This window comes from Lepidochelys kempii, chromosome 7 (genome assembly GCF_965140265.1).
Source record: "Lepidochelys kempii isolate rLepKem1 chromosome 7, rLepKem1.hap2, whole genome shotgun sequence".
Taxonomy (NCBI): domain Eukaryota; kingdom Metazoa; phylum Chordata; order Testudines; family Cheloniidae; genus Lepidochelys; species Lepidochelys kempii.
Genome location: NC_133262.1, coordinates 281596 through 307785, shown reverse-complemented (window position 1 = coordinate 307785; position 26190 = coordinate 281596). Strand labels below are relative to the sequence as shown.

General features: G+C 46.6%; 1 protein-coding gene across 11 annotated transcripts in view; it reads right to left on the bottom strand.

The window, feature by feature from the left end:
* Positions 1-26190, bottom strand: part of PLXNB1 (plexin B1) — a 191024-nt gene that overhangs the window by 28730 nt on the left and 136104 nt on the right. For all 11 annotated transcript variants that reach the window (XM_073350752.1, XM_073350762.1, XM_073350758.1 and 8 more), the window contains 14 exons: positions 25904-26070; positions 25230-25289; positions 24422-24573; positions 16737-16842; positions 12379-12515; positions 11890-12066; positions 11391-11559; positions 9520-9762; positions 6438-6614; positions 5708-5856; positions 4274-4374; positions 3141-3358; positions 2675-2853; positions 879-945 (listed from right to left, as the gene is read on the bottom strand). In XM_073350752.1, coding sequence (XP_073206853.1) covers positions 879-945; positions 2675-2853; positions 3141-3358; positions 4274-4374; positions 5708-5856; positions 6438-6614; positions 9520-9762; positions 11391-11559; positions 11890-12066; positions 12379-12515; positions 16737-16842; positions 24422-24573; positions 25230-25289; positions 25904-26070 — 2102 coding nt within the window. The remainder of the gene's footprint in view (positions 1-878; positions 946-2674; positions 2854-3140; positions 3359-4273; positions 4375-5707; positions 5857-6437; positions 6615-9519; positions 9763-11390; positions 11560-11889; positions 12067-12378; positions 12516-16736; positions 16843-24421; positions 24574-25229; positions 25290-25903; positions 26071-26190) is intronic.

The following is a 26190-nucleotide window of genomic DNA, read 5'->3' as shown; positions in this document are numbered from 1 at the left end:
CGCCAGGTCCCAGTGCAGGGCCCAAGGGAGAAGGGTCAAGAAGTGTTTCAGCACCCTCTGGCCAATACATCAGACCAGCTTCCCCTGGGCCAACTCCTACCACCCCATTCTCTCTTCAGTTTGGGATGTGGTCACAGCACTCTGCCTCTCCCTAGCAGAGTTCCCAATGAGTCTCAACAGTTCAAACAGCCAAATGGGGACTTCTCAGTTCATGTCTCAGGGTCCAGGTATTCTCCATTGTCAGGAAGCAGGGGCTCCTGGCCAGGTCTTACCCACAGTCCAGACCCTTCTTCTGTAGGCTGCTCTGTCCCAGAAGCAGCAATCTGGCATCCTCCCTACAGACAGCCTCTCCTTCACTCTCCGCCTGCTTGACTGTCAAAGTCCCCTTTTAAGCAGGTCCTCCATTTGGTGCATGCTCACCAGCTGCTGAGGGGTAGGGCCCTCTTGGCCCACAATACTCCTTCACTCCCTTAGCCTTTGTGTGGGGTCTGTAAACCCCATCATAAGCTCACACCAGTTTCTTCCCGCACAGGGGTGTTGTGCAGATCATCCCACTAATGCGTGTGAGACACTCAGCTATTACAGTGGTAGGGCTGTGGTTGCCAGAGCAACATGTGGGCATGCAACAGTCCAGCTTAGCCCTTGGCTGCAGGCTTATTTAAAAGTGCAGATGAGGGAGTTGATGAAGTGCTGGATGCAACCCATGCTGTGAGCAACCCAGCTCTCCTTTCCTGCTCTCTGCACACAGGGTAATTTGTGACACCATTTTAGCAGGCGCTCAGACTGCTGATCTATATTAATGTAGCAGGGTTGTGGTATTCTTTTAGTCTCCATTTCTCTTGGCTTCCCCACCCTTCCCATGGATGGAGAATTCTTACCCTTACAAAAGCATACAGACAGATGGACATCCAGTTGGTGAGCAGCTTCTCTACTACTGTTTCTGTCCTGAAAGAGAACCCCAGGCTGGTTACTGTATGTTACCCTCCACGGGGAGGCACCAGAGCAGAGAGTGGGGTGATAAGGATCAGGACATGCTTTCTAGGACCCCACCCAAGTACAAATTTCAAGGCTTCAAACTGAATGGAGCACAGAACTTCTGGTGTGTGAACAGTAAGGCAAGCAATTAACCTGCAGTCACAAGAGGCCATTAATGCCTCTATAGGCTGCCCGAAGGACCCAAACATAAAACTCTGTGCTGTATCTCCAGCTTCCTGCAATGGGACAAAACTCACAACAGGGCAGTCAGGTGTCTATGCTCCTCTGCTCTCTCTCAGACCTATAGAAAGAATGATTTAGGAATAAAAGGCCCAGATCTCTTGCAAGGTACCAGTCATGCCACCAGCTCATTGCAGAGCGGACAGGGTTTAGAAAAAGCTCAGTGTTGACCTAACCGTGGTCCCACTGAAATCACGGGCGAAACACCCAACAACTTTAACAGGAGCAGAGTTAGGCCAATGCTGAATGCTGTGAGAAACCCCACCCTCCATGAGGAAATATCCTATGCATGCTGCCCTGTAACATCCAGCAGCACCTGCTACAAAACCCTGGGAGGAAGCTAATATCTGGGAATTGGGAGGATGAGATTTGTCAAAAAATTCCCACTGAGACTTGTCTCTCTCCAAATGGCTCACTGCACACCTCCTCATCCACTCTATGGCGAAAATGCCTCCCTAAAAGCCTTGGTTCCAGCCTCTCCCTCACACAATGTCATACAATATTCTATTCAACCCCCCAGTCCCAGAATCTCCAAAATGCTATATAACACAATATCACATATAAATCCACAGTCCCAGTTCCCCACAATATAACACAATATCACACAGACCCACATCCCAGCTCCTCCCCTATAATATCACACACAGACCCACAGTCCCAGCTCCCTGCCCCGCCCCACATCACACTCAGACATATAGGGAGAGGTCAAGTACTTCTTGTGTGAAATGACTCAGCAGCAAAGGGGAAGTGACCTAGACAGAAGAGGGAGCACAAATTAAATGTCACCTCTAACTGTTGCAGGAAGGGACCAGAAGGGGATAGGATTAGAGCGGCAGAAGTCAGAGGGCAGGAAGCTGGTGGGTAGATGCCAGTCCCTGGAGAGCTTTGAAAACCAGAGAAACAATTCAGAATAGGATTCAGAGATGGGCAGGAAGCTAGTGAAGGGGCCAAATGACAGGGGTGCCATGCCTCTGCTTCCTTGAGAAAAAGTGTCTGCGCACAGTGTTGCAGACCCAGTGACATTTAGAAAGTGAGGATTTAAGCATTCATAAAAAGGGGATTGTGCTTGACAAGACAGGAAGGTTGGCTAAGGGCTCAGCATAGCCCAGGGCAAGGGGAGACAGAAGAATGACCACATGGTAGAGAAGCTGAAAAAGGGAAATGGGGGCAGAAAAAAGGGAGTTCAGTGTCTAGCATGAACTTGGAGGAAGGAGGATCGGCATGAAGGATTCCTGCTCTGTCTCATCACTGTCTACAGCTGGGATCTCTTATTTCTGTTGCCTCCTCTTTGATAGATCTTCATGTCTGGACACCTACTGGATCTGGATCTGCTGCACAGCACATGGTCTCATTGTTACTAAAGAGGGATTACGAAGCTCTATTACAGCCAAGAAAAGTTCTGTCCAGGGACCAGCCATGACCAGGCTGAAGACAGTGGGACTATTACTGAATCACTCACCTCCGCAACATCAGCTTGGGGTTCTTGGCCACATACTGCTCAACGAGGTCATTCAAGAGAGTCTTTAGGATGTCAGTAAAGTACTCTAGCTTCCCATGCAATGACACAGTGAGAAGGGATGCCACATAGGCCCGGTCCCTTGGAGAGAATGTGCGCTGGATTTCCAGAGTGTGGATAAACTAGAGAGAGAGAGAGAGAGAGAGAGAGAGAGAGTCAAAGATGAACGAATGCTGTAATCTATTAAAGTAGGGTAACCACAGCTATGGCCTTTCCCAGTAGGAGGTGCTGTGGGGAGTGTTATAGATATGGGGAGTATCCACCTATTCCAGTCTCTTGCTTTCCATCAGGAGGCACTTTAAAGAATGCTGTAAGTGAGCTCACAGTCCCTTATGTCTCTCTTGGCAACAACTGCCTGTGAAATGGCACAGGAGCCAGCTACTGCAGGGAACTAAGAAAGGAATGTTACCTTGGTAAGGAAAAGTTTACTATTGAGGAGGTTGGAGAGCTGCACCAAGCCTTGCTCCACTGTTTGCCGCCGACACTCGGGCATGTCCAGGCCCCTCTGCAGTGGAGACTCACGGTGTCCTGGAAAGAAAATGCGTTCTGCGTAGGATCTGTAATCCAGGAAGGGGATCCCGGTGCCAACAAGGTCACTGGTGAGATCCATCATCTCCGTCATCAGGTCTGAAAATAAAGGGAGCTTCTGTGTTACAAAGTTAGACCAAGAGAATGTGTGTCCCAGAGCGTGGAACATGGGGCTGTGAGGTAACTAGATCTAATGGGATGGAACTGACAAAGGAAACAGACGCTAAATATCAGTGAGATGCTTCATCCTGTGGAATCCTCTCCAAAGGAAGGAGTGGAAGCCCTGTCATCTGGGGCATTTAAAACTAGACTGTTCGGAGCACTGGCAAATGTTCTGTAGGGAGCTCTCCAGCCCTGGCTCCTGGGGAGGGACTGGAAGGTCTGACAGGTTTTTATTCTTGTTTACAGCTGGGGGCCATCTTTTCGGTTTAAAAAAAAAGCAGAAAAAGCTCTACCAAGCAGACTAGTGATTGCGAAAGGATGATGTTTAATAAAGGATTGGCCTTGTGTTTAGTCAGGCTCAATGGATAATAGGCGGTATCACAGGTCAGAGACACAGTATTATACAGTCACTACAGCACCATGACTTTCATGCGTCTCATTGCTTTCCACCTCTAACTAGAAATCACTGTATTAGTCTCTCCTGTAGCTCCTAGTATCCCCCCTTCCCCGTGCTCCTTGCTACTAGTGATAGAATTATAGTTTGTGGATAAAGGGGGACACTAATGATCCCATCTCTAGATTCTGATATTCCAGATGAAGAACTGCAGAGACCAGTATGGGCCAAACTCTGTTCCCAGTTACACAAGTGCCACTGCACTGACCTCAAGGGTATGTGGGTAGCTGAGCAGAATTTAGCTGTAAACTGTAACACACTGACATAGGAAGGTGTATGATTGTTCACACAGAGGCAGCTCCTGAGACAAGGGCCATACGGCCTGGAAGAGATGGAAGGGCCAGAGATGGTTCCCCAACCCCACTATTTGCAGCTGCAGGGGAGGGAAGTTCTCTTACCTGTGAACTCCTTTTTGCATCTGTCCCGAACACTTGTTTCCAGATTTTCCAACTGGATTTGAACTTTCTTATAATCCCTTAGAGCCTGTTTGCTCTTCCTCCTGTAATGGGAAGCAGAGCTGGAGACCACCTGGCTGACTCACTGCAGATGAGATTTCCATCAGGCTGGGCTTAATTTAACATAATTTAGGTTTTGGTTTCTAAACTCCCCCCTGTCTACACATCTCAGGGAAAAAAGATGTCCCCCCAAAGTGTTCCTCAAACTGAGAAAAGGATGGGCCTTACCATGTGTGCTAAAGAACTGAGGGCTGGCTGGGCAAAAGGAGCTAGCGCTGAGCTGGATCACAAGTTGGGCGTGAGGGGCCCATCCTCTTCAGAAGAATGGAGGAGCCTCTCTTTTGAGGCCTTCAGCTCATCCTTGCTCCTCAGGAGGTGACAAAATTCCTGGCTAATAACTCCAGGCTGCTCCAGACCAACCTGCTAACAACAGCATCCTACATTGCAACTCCCAGGCTGACAGCCTTTTTTAGACCAGATTACGTGATCATCTTCTGCACAAGAGCAACTCTCTGGTTTCCAGTTTCCGACTCTGTGTTATGTCTTATACGGAGGCAATCCTAAGTGCATCATTGGGGGCTTCTATACAATTCAACCACTCATCTAACTATAGATAAGCATTTTATCTGCAGCATTTTTTTGGAAATGAATTTAGGGCCTATCTTCTCTTTCCATCAGCCCCTCAGGAAGATCTCAACTGTGGAGTTGGTAGTGGTGGCAAGGGAGGGTCCGTGATAGTAAATCCACGTGCCCCAAGAGGGAGCAAAATACGGGGAGGTATCTCTGAACACTGGATAGACCAAAACACCCAAAAGCAGAGGCCAGTGGCATAAATCCTTTTGCAAACCCTCAGCTTACACTGGAAGGTGTGTCTGGGATTTACTTGCAAACTCTGAACTCGAAAGGCAAGTAGCCTTTCAGGTGGGAGTTCTGTCACCAAGGCCAAATCTGCACCTTCTGAAGTCCAATGGGAAGGCTGCAGAGCCTCACCCAAAGTAAGGAAAATTGAGGGACTAAATTAGGTCCCAAATGTAGAGGCCTAGCTATGCCCATTGAACATTCCTGTTGACGGTGATCAGGGTGCCCAAAGATCCTGCAGGTCACCACTGAAGGTATGTCTACAACACAATCCAAGGTATGCTTGCAGCTCAGCTAGAATACCCATGCTAGCTTTAAGCTAGCTAGCATGCTAAAAATAGCAGCCAAGAGGCAGTGGCATGAGACTTCAGCATGGGTAGTGCAAGACACCCAGGGACCTGGGTACATACTCATGTTGCTGAAGCCTAGCTAGCGAGATTGCAGTTAGCCTGGGTATGCCTCCCGGATCTGCAATCATCCCTCCAGAGCAGCATAGACACGCGCTCAGGCACTTCTCACCTGTAGATGAAGACAATGATCAGGACAATCAAAGCAACAAAGGAGGCTCCGACACCCAAGCCAATCTGGGCCTCCAGGGGGAAGGTGAGCTGGCTCTCTGTGTCATACTGCACTCTGCCCAGCAGGAAGTTCAAATTCCCCATCTGCACCTGCAAACGAAATGCAAGCCCAGGCAAGATCAGAGTGTCAGATTCTCCTCATCCTGCAGACTGAGTCATGGGCTCCAAGGGGAATGCTTGACTGTCTCACCCTACCCCACACCACTACCAGCTCCACGGCAAGCACCTGTCTTACCCTCCCCCCGCACCAGTGCCTCAGTGTTCTTCTTCCCCTCCCCCACACCAATGCCTCCATCTTCCTTCCCCCCCACACCATCAGCACTTGTCTCTTCCCTCCCTCCACACCAGAACCTGTCTTCCCACCACCTCTGTCTCCTCCTTCCCCCCACCTCCATTTCCCCCCTTTCCTCCCCAGTAGCTCTACAAAAAAAGACCCACAGCAGCAAGTCTCAAGGCACAGTCAACTGACTCCAGCTCACACTATGGAGCAAAAACTAGCAGCGCTGAAACCCAGGGAAGGGTCTCGGAGCCCAGGGAAGGGGGATCAGTTAACCCGGCCTCTGAGACTCAGTACCATGGGGTTTTTTTGCTTGGTAGATTTCTCCCCCCACTAATTCAGTGTTTATACTCCCACCCCCACTGCTGTCTCCGCTGCTTAGCTGAGCTCTTACTGTAAACTCTGGGAGTGAGTCTGTTCCTTCCAGCTTTGTGCGGTGCTGTGGAGCTGGCTGCTCAGATGGAGGTTCACAGTACAGATGATTCCTTGTCAGGGTTTTTACAACACAGACCCCTTCCCCAATCATGGCCACCACTTCCTCCTTTGAAATGGCCAGATCCAGATTTTCCCCCTGGAATACAGGTGCAAAAGGATATCAAACCTGGGCCTCTCTGGGAAGGCAGCTGTGCATAACCCCTGACTTTAGAGAGGCTGACAGGATTTAACAGGCCAACCACAGGGCATGCTGAGAGTTCTACAAAAGCCCTATTAACTCCCTCCCTAGTCTCACCAGGAAGTAAGCTTGCCACCTGGGAGCAGGCAGCATGAAATCCTAAGATGAAGGTACTATGCATGGACAAGCATCCCCTGCACTGGAGATTCTGGGAAACAAAATTTGCAGATAATTCAACATAAGAAAAGGGCCTGTCAATGGGATACAGGACTAGCTGGAATCTTTCCTAGATAAAAAAAATCTCATCCATCATTATAGGATGTCACTGTTAAAAATTTGTGCCTAATTTCTAATTGGAATGGGTCCGGCTTCAGCTTCCAGCCATTGTTTTTTTTTCTGCCTTTCTCTGCTAGATTAAGCAACCCTTTAGTACTTGGTATTATTTCCCTGTGATGGTACCGACACACTGTAGTCATGTCACCTCTTAAGCTTCTTTTTGATAAACAGGTAGAGCTCTTTATGTCTCTCACTGTAATCTATTTTCTCGAGCTTTCTAATAATTTTTGTGGCTCTTCTCTGCACCTTCTCTAGTTTTTCAACATCCTTTAAAAATGTGGACATCAGAACTGGATGCAGTATTCCAGTATCAATCTCCCCAACGCCGTATAAAGAGATAAAATCACCTCTCTTCTCCTACTCACTGCTCCCGTTTGTACATCCCAGGTTCACATTCATCCTGTTTGCCCCAGCATTGCACTGGGAGCTCCGGTTCAATTCCTTGTTAACTGGGACTCAGATTTTTTTTTTTTCCCCCCAAAGTCACCGCTTTCCAGGATACAGTCTTTCCATTTGGCTCTATTAAAATGCATTTTGTTTGAATGGGCCCAGCTTACCAAGTGAGCCAGACTGCTGCGTACAACTGCCTTGGCCTCATCGTTATTTAATACTCTGTCAACCTTTGTGTCAGCTGCAAATTTTATCAGTAGTGATTTTATATTTACTCTCCAATCACTGATGAAAATGTCGAATAGCACCAGACTTAGTAAAGACCCCTTGCAGAATCACTCTATAAAGTCTCCCATTAAATAATGATTCCTCATGGCTATTACAATTCTTATATGTGCTTTGTTGATATTGTATGTTGCTAATTTTTTAATCAGAATGTCATGGGGTACGAAGTCAAGTGCTGTAAAAAGTTTAAGTATTACTGCTTTATCAACCAAACTTGTAATCTTGAAGAATGAAGAATGTAATCAGGTTTGTTTGACAAGACCTAACTGGCACTAATTATATTCCTATCCTTTAATTGTTAATAGACTGAATCCCATATCAGTTTTTTCATTATTTTGTCCAGGACTTAGGTCAGCTTAACTGACCTACAGCTACCTGGATCATCCCATTTGGTCTTTTTGACTACTGGCACAATAGTAGCACTCTTCAGTCTTTTGGGATTTCCCCACTATTCCAACATTCATTAAAAATTAACATCAGTGGGACAGAGATCTCCGCAATCACTTCTTTTACAGTTCTTGAGAGCAAATTATCCAGGGCTGATGGCTTAAACATGTTTATTATCCCTAGTAGATGTTGTTTACCATTTTCTTTAGTTACTAACGAACTGGAAAGGACTTCAACATCTTCATGTGATATGAGTACACCATCCTGTTTCTTTCCAAATACAGAACAGACAAATTTATTGAACACTCCTTTTCATATTCTGTATGCGGCTGGCTGCCTCACCCAGAGTCTTCTTCCAGAAAGTTTTATTCCACAAATGCAAAACCTCAAACACAAACAGTTCCCGAGCCCACCCTGGGCTACAGCTCCCAGTGGCTTTTGCCCTTTGCCTCTCTCAGAGTCTACTGCAGGAGTCTGTCTCTCTCTTGCCGCTCTTCAGTCCTCCTCGAGATAATCTGTCTGGAAGTTACCCTTCCACAGCACCTACCAGAGAAGTCAACTGCTCTTCTGCAGCTTTCACTACTAACTGAGCTCTCAGTAGGCTCATCAGCCTGGCCTAAGAATTGAACAGGGCCACATGATCCCTAGCCAGTCATAGAATCATAGAATATCAGGGTTGGAAGGGACCTCAGGAGGTTATCTAGTCCAACCCCCTGCTCAAAGCAGGGCCAATCCCCAATTTTTGCCCCAGATCCCTAAGTGGCCCCCTCAAGGATTGTTCTCACAACCCTGGGTTTAGCAGGCCAAGGCTCAAACCACTGAGCTATCCCTCCCCCCCAGTCATAACCAACTGGGAGAGTAGCTGATCTGTCACAGGCGAAGCTGGGCACAACTCCCCTTCAAGGGCAAGCCAGCTCATGATAGCATCATGAACAGTTATGCCATCTCCATCTAGTATACCTATACCACTGCAAGGATTTTTTGTTCCTTATATATTTAAAAACCCTTTATTGTCCTTCACTTCCTCAGTCATGGATTCTTCCCTGATGTCTTTAGCTTTCCTATCAATTTTCTACACTTCATAACTTCTAATTGCTATTGATTGCTGTCTATTTCCCCCTTTTCCCATTCATTCTATATTGCTGTTTTATTTCTAATTGCTCTCCTCAAGCCCCATAGAACCCTCCAGCAACAATGCATGGCGCTAACAAGCTATGCACATAGCACACAGCTCTTTTTTGTTCCACTCCTTCTCCAGCTGTTGGGCAATTTCTCATTGTGTGTCATATTGTATCTCATTTAGGCTGTAGGCTAATAAAAGCAGGGACTGCCTTTCTTACCATATGCCAGTGAAGTGACATTAAGATCTATGGCACTGTCAGGATATCAGAACAGTCCCAGGCCATCACCTAGGAAGTTGGTTTATGTGGTGTTTATAGTGATTTTGAGCTGGTTGTAGCCTTACCTCCACAGAGATGACACTTCCTGGCTTGTGCCGATATGGTTTGGCAGGGTCCTCAGCATTCAGGGGTTTCAGGATTGGATTGACTTCATAGGAGAAGGGTGTGGGATGCAAGGACTTGAAATCAAAGCTCAGATTATCCAGAATAAATTCCAGTTTGACCTGGACAATCCGCAACAGCAGGTTAATGGCCGGAGTTTTACACAGGATAAGGTAGGAGGAGTTAATGAGACATAGTTCTTCAAACTAGGAGCAGAAGGGAAGAGAGTCAGGAATCTGAAAGAATAAGTCAGCCTCTGTTCTAACGCTTCTGCTCCCCTGTGGCATCCCATCACCAGGGTTCTGTGGGACAAGCGTAAAGCAGAGCACAGGGATCCCCTGCACTCATCCTGTCTAGGTGCCATCCCAGTCACCCATCCCAAATGCAGAGGACAAGTCTGAACTTTAAGGGATTCTCCAGGTGATTTTAGTGGTCTCCGAACTCTTCTCAGCTGCGTGGAGCACCTGGAATCCCCTGGCCAATAGTCCCTATATTTAAAATACTACAGGGCTGGTGACCGGGCATTCCCCATAGAGAGCTCTCAGACCTAGCATTCACAGCCCCATGGATCTGACAAAACCTGTTTGTTTACTTTCGTGGTCAACTGCAAAGCCCATCTGTTCACTTGGGTTTTCTGTAGTTCAGCTGCCTGGGAGGCTGCATGCCTCTAGGGGGTGGAGGATGCTGCCATTCCGATTTATCAGTGATTTTTGTTACCTTTGTGGTAATGTTTTTACATTTTGTAAACATGGCAAAAGATTAATATCTAAATATATCAAATAGCCTCTGTTCCCCCGCTGGAATTCACAGCCACAAATAAAACCTGTCCAGAATGATAGGGAAATATGGCTTTCAATAAAGCATAAGAATTGTCACAATGGAGCAGACCAATGGCCTGACTGGTCCTGCATCCTGTTAGATGGCAGTCCAGGATGTACCTAGTATACCCAGAGAGATTCACCCCTTGGTCACGAGGGCTTTTTAAATGAGTATAATAATAATGCACCACCACCTATTTCAGAGAAAAGTGGCCACCTGATAATGCAATCTGCCACCCGTGCAGTATGATTCGGCAGGGGATGGGCAGAGGTGACTAGGTCAGCATTTCAGAGGCAGTGGGGATGTGCACCAAGCCCTCCACTGCGGCACATACAGCACATGTGCAGCAGTGGACGTCCAGCTCAGTGGTGTGCTGTGGCTACCAGGCTGTTAAATGAAACCCTACCACGTTGGAGCCTCTACTGAGATGGACTCTATACAGTCTGAGACACTAGAACAGCTGCTCCACAGGGACTCTTCTTCTGGGGTAGTCCTAATGGCAGGTGAGGTGCTGTAAATGGCAGGCGGAATTGAGGGGATAACAACTTCATTTAACTTTGGTTTTGTTGTCATCTCTCTGTGTGGGGCAGGGCCTTGGCCCCACTAAGGCAGAGCCACGCTAGGACAGGGTGAAGTCTGTCTTTGTGGGGGCACTGTGCAGCCAGGCCTCACAATGTAATTGTAGATTTCCTCATGCCTTCTGCTGCTGTCATGTCGTTTGTCTCCCACACTGGAACTTTCTGCACAGGGTCTGGGGAGAGATGGGGATTTGGGAGCTGGAATTTTACAAAGTGGGGAGGGGAGTGTTAAACTTTGAATCTGGGGGACAATGTTTCACCAAGGAAGACTTTTTGTTTCTCATGTTCACTCTTAGTTTGTAGGACCCAAGACAGCTATAACAAGGGGCACAAGAGCCTCTGACATAGGAGGTCTCTGGCCATTAGGTCAGTAGCACTGACAGAGGCCTTCAGCCTCAATTCTATTGCATGCTTTGCCAGCACAAAGGTCAAGATACCTGCTGGATGCTGCACAGGGCATTCTGTGGGCACTCGGTTTCTGGCATGATCCTACGCCATCTCCCCAGCCCTCGCCGGCGGCGTTCTGATGGTGAAACCGTAATCCGGATCTTTGGATTTTGTACAACATCTAGGTTATGCCCATGAACTCGGATCACTCTCCCACCACTGCAACACACAGAAGCAGTCAGTGTCACTTATTTAGTCACCATATAACAACCCATAAGCTGTGTCATCCCTGACCCATGGCTGGTGCCAACGTTTGTAGGCCATGCATCCATCTGATGGCTCAGTACACAAGTCTGGACTCACTCTACCCAGATGCTCAGATACTAAGGTGATGAGTGCAGTAAAAATACTTAGACATCCACACAGACACGGTTAACACTCCGGTACCCGCTGTGGGAGTGTGTGGGCATGCATGCATGCACGCACAGCTCTCAGTATCCCTGATGCCCTGTTGGAAGAGTTGTGCACTTGCAGTGCAGCTCTCAGTACCTGAGGAAGCTCTTGGCTGGCTCTGCAAAAGTGATATTGGGATCCAGAGTGTATTTGAAGAGGAAACCCTCTAATCTCCGTTCCCTGTGTCCATATCTGATAGTTACTGGAAGCTCCACAGACACGTTACTGGGGCTCGTCTGACACTGTAGCTGATTCTCCTGCACCTCCGAGAGACTAAGAGACACAAAGAGGAGAGACCAATAAAAGGTTAAAACATCCTCTGAAATGCTGCACCTTCATTTTGCTGAAAGCGCTCCAAGCACCCTACAGCTTGCTGCTCAGGTTTAACGCCCACCTTCTTAAAGGCCTTGTGTCCCACCTACTTACAAACAGGAGCACTCAAGACAAATGTCTGAGCTAGCCATCATTGCTGCTAGAGTGAATGGCTGAAGTGCTTTCTAGTGAGAAGTCTGGGCCAAACCTGAAGGGAATGGCGCATGGCAGTCTGTTTACAGTTACAGTCTGCAACTACACAGCAGCTCTTACATGTGGCAAGGGAGGTCTCCAATTAGAACCCTGATCTCACTGGGGCACCCAGTCAGCAACTTGGAGCCCAGCAGGGTCAGGCAGGTTCCTCCAGCTTTAGGGCCTTGAGATGGAGCAATGGACTTCAGGTCTGGGTTCTGAATGGAAAGAAAAGAGAGAAATGAATGAATGAGGAACATTTAGCAAAATAAGTGAAGGAAAGACATAGTAGAGAGACCCTGATAGTGAGTTCCATGTGCTCTGAGCCTGCAGCTCGCACGTTACAACCACACACATGTATCTGGCTGTGTTCTAGCAGCTCTGCTGTTAATGAATAGAAGCAGCAGAGAGGGGGATTAAGGTACCAATAGGAAACACTAGCTGTGCACCAAAATCTCTCTACAGGTAATGAACAAAGATGAACACTGCAGGGTACAGAAATATCAGCCTCAGACATGAGTCTGAGATTAACTGTTTAAACAGACTGCAATAACAGTGAACATCAAGTAAATATGCTGATTACAATCTAGTGGATTCCATCTCCAAAACTGGATGTAAAGTGGACGTGTACCCTTTGGAGATAATCTCCAAAACTCACTTGTCTGTAGTGATTGACTCCCAAGCCCACGTGAAGTGGTAAAGGTGGTTGCTGAAGGGAGGAAGGTAGGTGAATTGGTGCAGCTGTTAAGGATGAAGACAGTAATTCAGGCCCTCAACCAGCCAGCCAAAGTTGCTGCTTGGAGGAAGAAAGATGTGAGGTGGAAGGCTGAGAGGTGGATGGTCATTCATACAGCCACTGGGAGTTCAGAAATTGGGCAGGATGGGATCTCTGAACTCTTTGGGACTTGCTAAATGTTCTCTTGTAGGCAGGTGTATAGGTCCCAAAAGAACACAAAATAGCCTTAGAGTCCTTTAATGTGCACAGAGATTTGTCCGTGCTGTCTGCAAACAGTTTAGACCCATCAAAAGGAAGGTCCTCTACCCTATTTTGGACCTCTTTGGAAATCCAGAGAGCTGGAGCCAGGAAGCCCTTCTCATAACTACAGCAGTAGAGAAAGAACAGGCAGCTGTATCAAGGGAGGCTTGTAGAGATGTTCTGGAAAGTAGCTGACCCTCCACAGTGACTGCCTAGAATTGCTCTGCTGGTAGGCGATCAACAAAAGAGTTCAGTGACGCTGACAAATAAGATTCTTTACCAAGTACGTCTAGATGCTTATGGTCTTTTTCATGGGGCATGGATTTAGCATAGTGCTGCCTTCCAGGGAATATTTCTTATCCACTTCCTTGTGGATAGGTGGAATAGTAGCTGGGGTGTACCAGACAATCTTCACATGGTCCAAAAGGGCCTCTTTGACAGGCAAAGCCATGTGGGCAGACAAGGGTGAATGAAGGATATCAAGCAATTTACAATGATGTTCTTTAATCTCCTCAAGAGGGATCTGCAAGGAGTCAGCAATTCTCTTGATCAGATCCTGGAACTGTTTAAAATCGTCTGCTAAGGATGGAGGAGGAGGCATGACTGATCCATCTTGAGATGAAGAGGAGGTGTTGGCTGGAGGAGAGACCTCTTCATCAGCTCTAGCTTCCTGCTCCTCAAAGTTTTCTTTTTGAGGATCAGATCTCCAAGAGAGGGCAGATGATGATGGTTGCTTATCTTTGCAATGGGTGTTGCTCAAAGTCCTGGAAAGTTGTTGGTGAGAGGTGCCCAAGGGTCCCAGTATGGCCCAGGAGGTGGTGCATAAGGCTTAGGAGGGGGCGCATAAGGCATAGAAGGGGGCATCCATGGTGCTCACAGCAGCAAGCTAGTGGCTACCTTGTGCCACAAGTGGTCATAGCCTCAGAGACTTCTGGAAAGGAGGCCTCTATACAGGTGAGGAGGAGAGCCCTAAATCAATATTTAGGATACCAAGGCAAGGTCTTCATCAGAATCCTCTTCCTCAAACTCACTATGGAATGGTGAAGCGCTTGGAGAAATCTGAGGTGAAACTGTCAGAACCAGGTGAACCTCCAGCGATCTTGATGTCCGCGGTACCGAAAATACGTCAGAGATGAGCAGTGGAAAATCAGGCACCTCAAATACACCCAGGTCATGGAGAAAACAAAACTCCTGCAGTACCGAGCATACTATCTGTGCCAAAGCCATGGTCTGCACCAAGGTAATAGTGGTCAAGGGAGCTGATGGTACCACAGGTTTCAGCCACTCCGAGGGAAGTGTGGTCAGAACCCAAGTGGGCTTCTTTGATACCAAGGAAGCAGAGGAGCTCCTCTTGGCCCCTTGGTCCACTAACTGTACCAATGGTCTCTCCAGGCCCGAGACTTTGCTGTCTTTCAGTCTAACAGTGCCCTGAGTACCTGAGGAACCAGCAGCCTGGAGTGTACCTGATTGGAGTGCGGATGGTGCTAAAGTAGTTGAAGTCACTGAGAACCTAGGCTTTTTCAAGGTAGATTCCCTACCCAGTGAATTTGAGGCAAAATCTTGGGAAGACTTATGAAAGAAGTCTTGCATCTTCCTCTTAGATGCCCTAGAGGAGTGCAGCACAGAGATAGTGGAGGTAGCGGGTTTGCTCGCAGACAGGTGTATGCGGGGTGGGGGGGAAGGAGAGGAGGTGGAGGAGATGACAGACACAGTCCCTGGGCATGGGTCAGCAGCCAGGGAGGAGACAAAGTTTGATCTCCCTGTCTTTTCTAGCGCTAGATTTCAATGCCAGACAGAAGTTAAACTTCTGGGCATTGTGCGATTTCCTGAGGCAACAGATGCACCAGGAGTGCCCATCACTTACTGTGATTGCCTCCGGGCACGATAGACAACATTTGAAACCGGCAGAACTGGGCACAGCCTCCCAGTGAACAAGAAAACATCTTATCTACTAACTAATGTCTATCTAAAAGGGCAGAAAACTCTTGCCTGGAGTCCTGATGCAGCAAGTCTTTAAATTTTGCCATATAGTCCCACATATTGTCATCATACCTCCCAAGCACAGCTTGCTGGTTAGAGATACGAAGCTGTAATCCATCCACTGAATAAACTTTTCTGCCAAACAAACCTAGTTTTTTTTGCCATTTTGTTTGGAAGTAGCACTTGCCTGGCCTTGTCTGTCTCTCTCATTGGCTGCTAGGGACCCGGAAGAAGGGTGAGAATGTAAGTATTTGTACCCCTTGGCCGGCATGTAGTATTTCTTCTCTGCCTTCTTTGAAGTGGGAGGGAGAGAAGATGGGGTCTGCCACAGGGCTCTGACAGGACCCATGATGGCCTTGTTGATGGGTAGGGCCACTTTAAATGCTGCAGCCAAGATATCAATGAGGTTATGCAAAGATTCGTTGCGTACCTCGCTCTCTAGTCAATGGTTTGCTGTAAAATTGGAAGGGCATATCTATTGGGTTCCTGCAGGGGTCAGTCCTGGGTCTGGTACTATTCAATATTTTCATTAATGACTTGGATAATGGATGGAGAGTATGCTTATAAAATTTGCAGATGACACAAAGCTGGGAGGGATAGCAAGCACTTTGTAGGATAGGTTTAGAATTCAAAATGACTGACAAATTGGAGAATTGGTCTGAATTGAACAAGATGAAATTCAATAAAGGCAAGTGCAAAGCACTTCACTTAGGAAGCTAAACAATCAAAGGCAGTTACAAAATGGGGAAACTCTCCAGGTGATAGTACTGTTGAAAAGGAACTGGAGGCTATAGTGGACCACAAACTCAGTATGAGTCAATAATGTGATACAGCTGCAAAAAAAACCTAATACAATGCTGCGGTGTATTAACAGGAGGTAACTGTCCTGCTCTATTCAGCACTAGTGAGGCCCAGTCGGAGTACTGTGTCCAATTCTGGGCACCACAATTTAAGAAAGATGTGGACAAATTGGAAAGAGTCCAGAGGAGAGCAACAATACTGATAAAAGGCTTAGAAAACCTGACCTATTGGGAAAAAAACTGGGCATGTTTAGTCTTGAGAAAAGAAGACTCAGGGATAAATTGATAACAGTCTTCTAATATGTTAACAGTCATTATAAAGAGGACAGCAATCAATTGTTCGCCAAGTTCACGGAGGTATGACAAGAAGTAATGGGCTTAATCTGCAGCAAGGGCAATTTAGGTTAAATATTAAGCTCTGGAATAGGCTTCCAAGGGAGGATGTGGCAGCTTTTAAAAACAAGTTTGACAAACACCCATTAGAGATGGTCTAGGTTTATTTGGTCCTGCCACAGTGCAGGCACTGGACTTGATGATTTCTTGAGGTCCCTTCCAGGCCTACATTTTTACGATTCTATGACCTACACAACTCCCACTCTCCAAGAGAATCTGTGAGCAGAGAATAGCATTGCAGCTGCAGTCTTATGGAAGCAGTATAAGAGGGGTTTGAACTGAGATGTTACCTGATAGGCAAATATGTGCCTAGAAACTCCATGTCCTCCTCCAAGTACTTCCACTGCAATGTGCCCAGATCTCTCAGCCCAGCTCCCACCGGTGATGCACACAATACTGCAGGGAAATCAGAGGACAAGGTCACTGTAGGGGTCACCTTTTGGGGTGCAGTGCAGACCAGTGAGAGGTTGTGTCACTGCTTGTTCTGTAATCCTGAGTGCCTTAAACTGCTCTGCTGCTGGAGCTCCTGGCCTGCGTGCTCCCACACAGCATCTAAGCATGCACTAAGTGTCTTAAGTGTTGAGCAGTCCAGCAGCCTGCTTGCTACACCACAGCCATACGTTGGTCTCCATCAGCCTAGATTACTACTCGCCAACTGACCCCAACACACACCCCAGTTCTGAATTTCCCCAAAACCATCTGCCCTGAAACGTCCAGCCTTCTGCTGAACTAAGGTCTGTTGCTCCTTTAAAGACAGAAAAGCATAGCAGCTTGTTGCCTTAACTGGAGTTGACAATCACTTCCATTAAAAAAAGCTGGGTTGGTTTAGATCAAAAATAAAACAAGTTTATTAACAAAAGAGATGGGTTTTAAGTGAGTTCAAATACAAGGGATAAAGACAAAATAGTTTCATGCAAATAAAAGTAAGATACACTTTCTAGTGGCTAAGACTTAACTCATCAAGATACAGCTGGGTTCAAGGTAAATTTTTTTTTTCCTCCCCTTTCCAGCCATGGCTGACCTTCTCTCAGTCAGGATCTTCCACAGCTGTACAAGTGTACTTGTTTTCATTGTGTTCCCAGGTGAAAGATCTTTGCCAAAGCAGGCTTTTCATAACTCTGTCCTATTCCCCTTGACCCATTTTTTCAATCAATTCACACAATTTATACACACATTTTCTATGACTCATCTTGTCATTCATTTTGAGGTTTCTCATTTTTTTCTATACACTTCAGGAGTAGTCTGGAACCTTTGCAATACAGCCTTTTAAAATTCACCATATTTCAATGCTTGTTCAAGTTCCATTTCATTAAATACATTTAAAGCTTTCCCCCAGAGCCCACTAATGAAAATTGGGACTTCTTGGAACGCTCTGGAACGTAGCCTTTCAAAAGTGGTCAAGGATTCTTCAATACAGTCTGCTTCCTTTGAATGCAGGACACAACTTGTCCCAGCTGGGTGTTCCTTGGGGAAAGAGTACACCTGTGGGCTGTGGAATTTGTCCATGCCTTTCCATCATGTCCAAGTTATATAACCTCTCTTCTCTTTTTCCAGGGCTTCTTTGTCTTTCAGCTCTATGGCTTTTTGGTGGGCAACTGCTTCCAGGTCCTGCCTGTGTACCTCTTCTTGCTCTTTGGCTTCTATCCTTTTCCCATTTTTAGTATTCACGATCCCTCTTGTTGTTCTGCTTCCCATTTCTGAAGTTCTCATGCTGCATACTCAGCCTCTCTTTTTAGGGCTTTTTGCTCCTTTCCAATTCAGCCAACTCTAGCTTAGTGATTGTTCCACTGTCATTCATTTTCAACTTCCTTTGTTCTATTTCCCTTGCCCAAAGTAAACAAACAGAAAATAATAAAACTGTAACCTTTCTTTGACTGTTCCCAGTCTTATCACTTGAGAATCACTTAAAACTGTTTTCCAAGTATAAGTGTAAAGCTTCAGTCAAAACAGCAAGTTGTGTGTAAATCCTGCCAGCTATGCCATTGTGACATTTTGGGGTTCATCCCAGACCCGTGGGAAGTTGTATCACCACTTGTCCTGTAACCCTGAGTGCCCCAAAATGCTCTGCTGCTGTAGCCACTTGTTTGGGTGCTCTCAGCCAGCACACAAGGATGCACTAATTGTCTGTGCATAGAGCAACCCTGGTCCAGCATCTCTGACTTCAGCAACCTACTTGTTACACTACTGCCACACTCTGGGCTCCACCAGTGTTGGTTACTAGTAGCCCACTGACCCCAAACCTGAATCCCCCAAACCATCTGCCCTGATGTGCCCAGTCCTCTCCTGGAACATTCAGAGGACTAAAGGTCTGTTGCTCCTTTAAAGAGACAAAAGCACAGCAGCTTTTTGCTTTAATTGGAGTTAACAATCACTGTGATGGGATCCCCGGGATGGAGCCTGGGGACCACGGGTACCACTGTGCCCTCCTGAACCCTCTCCAGCCTGAGCTGTCTCTCACAATGCCTTGTAGTGACAAGCAGCAAGCCCTTCCAGGCACTGTTATCACTCCGCATGTGGAGCCTCAACACCCAGCTTGATTGCATGAATGCTCCCAGAACCACACATGAATCACACAGAAAAAGGCACCAAAGCCAAATACCCCCAGCTCCCAGCACTTTACCCCAGAAATATACCGTCTTGCTCTGCTCAAGATAAGCAGTTCAAATTTATTAATTGGTTCAGCACTTCATCAATAGAAAGTGAACATACATCAGCCTTTGTAAAACCTGAGCACATTTACTATTCATTTCAGGCAAACTCACTGGTAAAGAAACACTAAAACAGGTTTATTGGCTACAAAAGATAGATTTTAAGTGACTATGTGACAGGCAAAGAGTCAGAGTTAGTTACCAAAATAAAATAAAGCATGCAGTCTAAACTCTCAACCCTATTAGACTGGGCAACATACAGATTAAGCAGTTTTTCTCATCCCACTGGATATTGAAGTTCATAGTTCACAGATTTCACCCTTGAAATCTGGGCCAGTCCCCTCATTTGGAGTCTTCAGAGTGTCCTTGTTGCTTGTAGTGCAGGTGGGTGAAGGAGAAAGGTCAAGCATGGGCCTGCTGTTTTCTGTTTTATACCCTCAGTCCATGTGCTTGGAAAACACAAGTCCAGGCATGTCTGGGGGGCATTGCTAAGTCTCCAGGCAAGGTTGAGCAATTCCTCTGGTGTGGCCTTATACAGGTGAGTCATTGAATTGTAGCTCCCTTGCTGGACAATGGCTGTTGATAGTTTTTTGACACCCGCTCGTGTGTTGGTTACTTTCCTTGCTGTTGCCTTTGGGGAGCTAGTATCTGACTGATTCCCCAACTTTCAGCACGTTTAAGTGACAACCATACAACACAATTCTCAATTTCATATGCATTAATGATATACATATATGGATAGAGAAATTACTTTCAGCAGATCATAACCTTTCCTCATACCTTACAAGGCATGCTTTATATGTAAGATCACGATTATATAAAAATGACGAATATGGGGGATACAGGACATCCCTCCAAGGTATAGGATGTCACAATCACTTGAAGGCAAACACGGCACTGGGTTGATTTGGAATAAAAATAAAACTAGTTCATTAAAGAAAGAGAAAGGTTTTAATTGAGTTCAAGTATAAAGTCAGATAAAGTCAGAATGGCTACAAAGTGAAAAACGCTTTCTAGTGATTAAGACTTAATAAAGCCACAGTCATGGTTCAAGGTAAGATTCTTCCCACACTCCTTCCAGCCAGATGGCTGACAACCCCCTTGGTCAGGTTCTCCCATAAGGTCCAAAGTCCTTGGTTCCTTGTCTACTTAGGTGAAAGATCACTTGGGTTTTCTTGCCCCTCTCTTTTATAATCCAGTGAATATTTTAAATGTATCCTTCTCAAGGTTCAGTGCCCCTGCTGTGAGGAAAGGTGTCATGGAGTCTGTTGGAGACTATTCCATGCTGGTTTCTTCCCTGCTGGTGCTTTTTACAGCACAAATTGATCTGTCCCTGTAGCCTCCAATACGCCAATGACTGGCAACTTGACTGTGATTGCACCTCGACGGAAATGTCAGCCTTTCCTTTGCTTGAAAAAAATCCTGTTTATTCACTCCTCATACTGATCTGGTTCAAACTCATTTTAGTTCCATATTTCCTTTCCATTTATACAGTCCTTTGGGCGTTTGCCGCACGCATGCCACGCAAGAATATTAATGATCGGTGTGATATTGGCTTTCCAAAGATACCTAACATGATACCTATTAGATACAAATTATGTCATAAAGTGAATTGGAGTACACTAAACTAGTCAGGCCTGCTGAAACTTGATACCTGATACCAGTGAGACCCTTGCTCTCTGACATTGGGATGCCCTTAGGGTCACAGTAGGGCAGAGGGTGGAGTAGGACCTACATGCCATCTGCACAACACAATCTGTTCTAAATCCAATTTAACAACCAAGGTCCTATTTCCTTGACAGTTCATAGATGGAGATGTGGGTTCTAATATACCTGGGAATTGAGCCATTAATGGCCTGGGATCAGAACCAAAGCCTTAAACTGGCAATGGAAACAGCCTGGAAGCCCTTAGTGGGATCAGAACAGAGGGAGGATGGCAGGGAGGAGACACAGCTGTGTTTGTGCCACCTAAAATCTATCCATTGCTTTCTTTTTCAACTTCAGATACAGTGAATCACAGACCAGTGCATGGATCACAGTGGCCAGGTCCTCGCCCAGGAGGAAAAGGTGGAGTTTTCTACTGAGCTGGAGGTGAAAGGTGGCGTTTTTAGTCACTGAAGCTACCTGCCACATAGACTCAATGATGACTCAGACAGTATGACAACTCTTTGCACTGCTCTGGCAAAATGGGGCTAGATGCTTTCAACCGAAGGTGAAGCAGCATACCAGCTAGCTCTTCAAGTCATTTCCCATCTAACTAGCATCACTTCAGTCTTGCCTGTGTGTCAGTAACAAGGGGTCTGATACAGGGTGTCTGTGACAGCTCGCCACAAGTTTTTACTATTCCTCTAATAGTAAATTAAAGTAAAACTCAAAGAACTCGCCCTTTAAATTTCAAACCAAAACTTACTGGGTGGTCGCACCATTTAAGTGAAGGTGCACCTGCTGTTAGGACCAGGACCAAGACCCTGGGTTAGGCCTGTGGAGCAAATCTTCCAACTTAGGTATTCCCAGCACTCCTCTTGAAGCAGGCAAGCTTTAACTTGTCTGGTGGTTCCTGATTGGCTATGCCCTCCGTTCTATTTGATCCCTGTAACAGGATGGCTTTCCTGTGGGCTGGAGAGCCTGAGGCTAAGCCAGCCCTGATTATAAGATGAGCCCCATCTGAGGTGAATCTGGGATTCCAATATAAACAGCAGCAGGAAGCTGCAGGTAGGAGTGCAATTGAGTGAATAGCTGAGATGAGACTGCCAGAGGCAGGAAGCCTGGTGATAAACTGGGGAAGCTCAGGAGACCATGTGAATCTGGTAGAAGGAGTAGCTATGAGGAGTAAGTGTGGCTCCTCAAGAGCCCTAGCCAGACAAAGCTGGGGAGTGGGAGTTAAAGAAGGGACAATGAACTGAAAACTGTTTGCTTTGGACTTTTGGATTCTGTTCTTGTAACAAACTCTGTTACCAGCCTGAGGAGAGCTGGGGAAATTAAAAGATTGAACTTAAAAGGTCACTGGAGATTGCGTGAGTTCTTAAAGGAGCCCAGAAGAAGGGGAAATAGAGGGGGGATGTCAGAGTTATAATCATAGAATATCAGGGTTGGAAGGGACCTCAGGAGGTCATCTAGTCCAACCCCCTGCTCAAAGCAGGACCAATCCCCAATTTCTTTTTTTTTTTTGTCCCAGATCCCTAAATGGCCCCCTCAAGGATTGAACTCTCAATCCTGGGTTTAGCAGCCCAACTCTTAAACCACTGAGCTAACCCTCCCCCCCATGAGTGACATAGGGAGGAGGGGATAGCTCAGTGGTTTGAGCATTGACCTGCTTAAACCCAGGGTTGTGAGTTCAATCCTTGAGGGGGCCTTTTAGGGATCTGGGGCAAAAATTCGGGATTAGTCCTGCTTTGAGCAGGGGGCTGGACTAGATGATCTCCTGAGGTCCTTTTCAATCCTGATATTCTATGGCCACGAGGCTCCTACCAACGAGGGGGAGCCATCATGCTACAATCCCTGACCTGAGTATAAGGCCTCTTGGCAAGACATTACTAAATGCCGCACAGAGTCATCTGATAATGTGCAAGTGCACCTCCTGCCCTGTGAGCCCTTCGACTGGCGCGGGAGCAATGGCTGACAGCAGGAGTTCCCACGGCCACTTCCCAGAGAATCTTACTCGACTCCCAGGGGTAGGGAGCTGCTGACATGGGACAGAAGCAATGTAATTGTAACAGTCATTGCCATGTTAAAAGGTTACTCAGACATTCTGCTTTGCTCTTTGCTCCACCACCCATGTCCATTCAGTTCTCCTGCCCCTGCCCATGTGTCCCAGATGCCTACTCCCTCGCTATCCTCCTGTGTCTGCTGCCATACTCCCTGGTTCCTTTCTGCCTGCTCCCTTGATTATGCTTCCCAGCATCCCTGCTCCCTTGCAGCCTAGGCCTCCTCTCACCTGCCCATATTGCCAGCCACATTCTTATGGCCCTTTCCTTCACCTGGTCCCCTAGACATACTGTCTAGCTACCTGATTCTCTTCTGGCTCTGAAGGTAGATCTTGTTTCCCTTCCTTTTTCTTCTTTAAAGATGCCTCTACAGATCTTTAGACTCCAGTTTGTGACGAAGAGCCTTGACGTAAGGACCAGAAGCCAGCATCATGTGCCCTGCCAGCCATTTGCTGGCCACCAGCAAGTGATCTGGGGCCCACTAGGGCTCCATGGAGAACAGTTTGACTATCTCTGGCTGAGAGCATTTTGCCATCTGAAAGCTGCCTCATTTTCACCCTGGTTTTACTGGTAGGTGGAGGTTGTCATTATGATGATGCTCCAGCTCTGTTTGGAGGTTGTGAGCAGGAATAAGAATCATGGTGTCACCTCCATCAACACTATTCCCATATTAAGCTACCCGTTGCCTGTGGTATGAGACAGTATTTTTGTGCTCAAATAAATTTGTTAGTCTCTAAGGTGCCACAAGTACTCCTTTTCTTTTTGAGTATTTTTTCAGTTGTGCAACTTGCACAAGCAACAGCCTTTTCTATCCTGTGATTACCTTGCAACAGCAACACCTGGCCTTGGGGTCACATGGTATATTTAGCAGGAGCAGCACTCCTCTGGCACTGGCAGCTTGTTCAGAATGTGGCAGCATTATCTGCTCACTGGCTTGAGTACATGTCACCAAACTAAACTGCCTCAGAGCTCTTTACATTTGATGCCTGTAAAGTGATGGATTTACCATGGGCCCACTGGTCTTTAAAGCCCTTAGAAGTAGGCCCTGGCTGTATATCAGACTTCCTCTTTGAGACTCATCTTGACAGGTTGTACCTGGCACCCTCTCCCTATAAGGAATCCCAGTGCCTCATTTCAGGTTGTCAGGTGAAGTCGTCTTTGCTACAGAGGAGGTCACTTCCCTTTCACATTAGTCTCAGCCTCTTGCCTCCTAAAATTGAACTAATGCCAACAAAGGTGTTTTGGCTTTTTTTGGAGGACACTTCCCTCCTTTCCCCTCCCTGTTTTTCAGATCGTGTTTATTTCAGTCTGATATTTTTATGAAGACTATCACATTAGTTGTTTTTGTTGGGAGTGATGAATGCTAGGGGTCAGGCCTCTTTAAAAATAAACAGCTTCTGTTCAAATTCAATGCCCAAGTGGTGAGTAGGTGTGGAAAATTGCTTTACTCGGGTGTCACTGCCCTTGGGAAGGTGCAAAAGGCAACTCAGTGTCTGGAGCAGAAGGTTTTGATCCAGGTTACCATGGCTAGGGAGGGGGTGGGACATTACCCCATTCTGATGTCAGTGGCCCAGTGGGAAACCCAATGTCTCATTCCGTGGGGGAGTTTCACAGATACACTACCTGCTGGAGATTTCATATTCTTGAGCATCTACAGCACAAGGAATTCCTGCAACAGTAACGGTTTCTGCAATGTCCTGATGTTTCTGGCCAAGGTTTGAGCCAACAATAGTGAGTCTAGTGCCACCTTCAACTGGTCCAGATAGGGGATAAACCTGCAAAGATACCCAAGCATGTGTTCATTTCATAGCACCTCAGATGCAGGTAGCCTAATAAGGTGCCGGACCCAAAACAGCCAAAGTTCTGTCCTCTTCCTAGGCTGGCCAAAGGAGACACTTTTTGCTGGCCAAGACTCGTGTCAGGTTCTCTTGCTATAGATTAGCTGCTCTATCATCACAAGCAGGAAGGGCTACTCCTGGGGGAATTCTATGCCAAAAAATTAAAAATTCTGTGCACAATATTTTAAAAATCTGCAAAATTCCACATATTTTATTTGTCAAAATAATACAATATAATCAACAGGAGCCCCAGATGCCGGGGGCTTACAGCAGATGGGAGTGCTCAGGGGGAAATCACAAATTCTCCATGAAAAATTTTTTTGTGGGTAATATTAATTCTGCACAAATTCTGCATTGTGCAATGGTGCAGAATTCCAGCAGGAGTAAAGTGCTGTAAATGAGAGACCTAGGATCCGTGCCCTCCTCCTTCCCACACTTTGGTCTTATCACTAATTTCCACAAAGGTATAATGCCATTAAATTCCCCTTTAGAACAGCTGTGGCAGCCCATCCTTTGCCTACTCACTGCTGCACTGACTGCTTCTCTGGGGGCTCTGGTGATGAGGAGCTATTATATAAGCTGTTATCTATTACTTGTATTGCAGTAGTGTCCAGAGGGTCTCCCATAGGTTCAGTGCCCCACTGCGCTAGGTGCTGCACAAAAACACAATCAAAAGACAGTTCATGCCCCTAAGAGTATATAGGATAAATTATGACAAGAAGCATCAAGTGGATATAGCATGTAACTGGAGGGAGGACAAGGTGACAGCAGGGGGCACAGAGTTACAGACACATACGCTATGGTAATCAGCAAGAGACAGGTCCAAAAGATTTTTTTTTAATAAACCAGAATTAATAACCACCTCTGCTCCCTCTTCCATCCCTGCCAAGTCAGTGTCACTTCGCCTTGTGCACCTTCATTATTTCAGGCTCAGCTATCATTATGCTAGTCTATCCCAATCACTGAGTTAGGACAGCAAGGGGATTCTACTCTTTCGACTTCATCCCCAATTCCTGGATCCAGCAGCTTCCTGCATATTGGTTTCAATTGGTCTGAGGTATACATTTGTTGTTTCTTTCATCTTGGCTACTACAGATTGGTTGCACTCTTGCACTTTGTGTCAGGCTCTCCAAACTCTCAGTGCTGAAGAATTAACAGTGGGAGAGGAACCGTTGTTGCTATTTGGACTGTCTGAGGTTTTTTTGGCTGCTTTGTGGAACCCCCATTGCGCCTGAGTGCAGTACAGTAAAGAGTAGTGGTTACTCACTGAATAAATGAGGGGTGCAGGACATACATCCGCTATCTCTTCTGTGCAGGATCCTCGGAAGATGCAGTTGGGCTGCTGCCCCCCACACCAAACACAGTTATACTTGGAGTCAGCTGTTTGGCAGCGGCTGCAATCAGAGTGTCCCATGGAGCAGTTATAGAGAGTTACTGCAGAGGAACAACATTCAAAAGGGCATCTGTGAAAATCCCAACAGTACACAGAATGACCCCAGCAACTAAGCACCTGGCACTAACAAACAAAACAACAACTCAGAGCCTGTAACATGC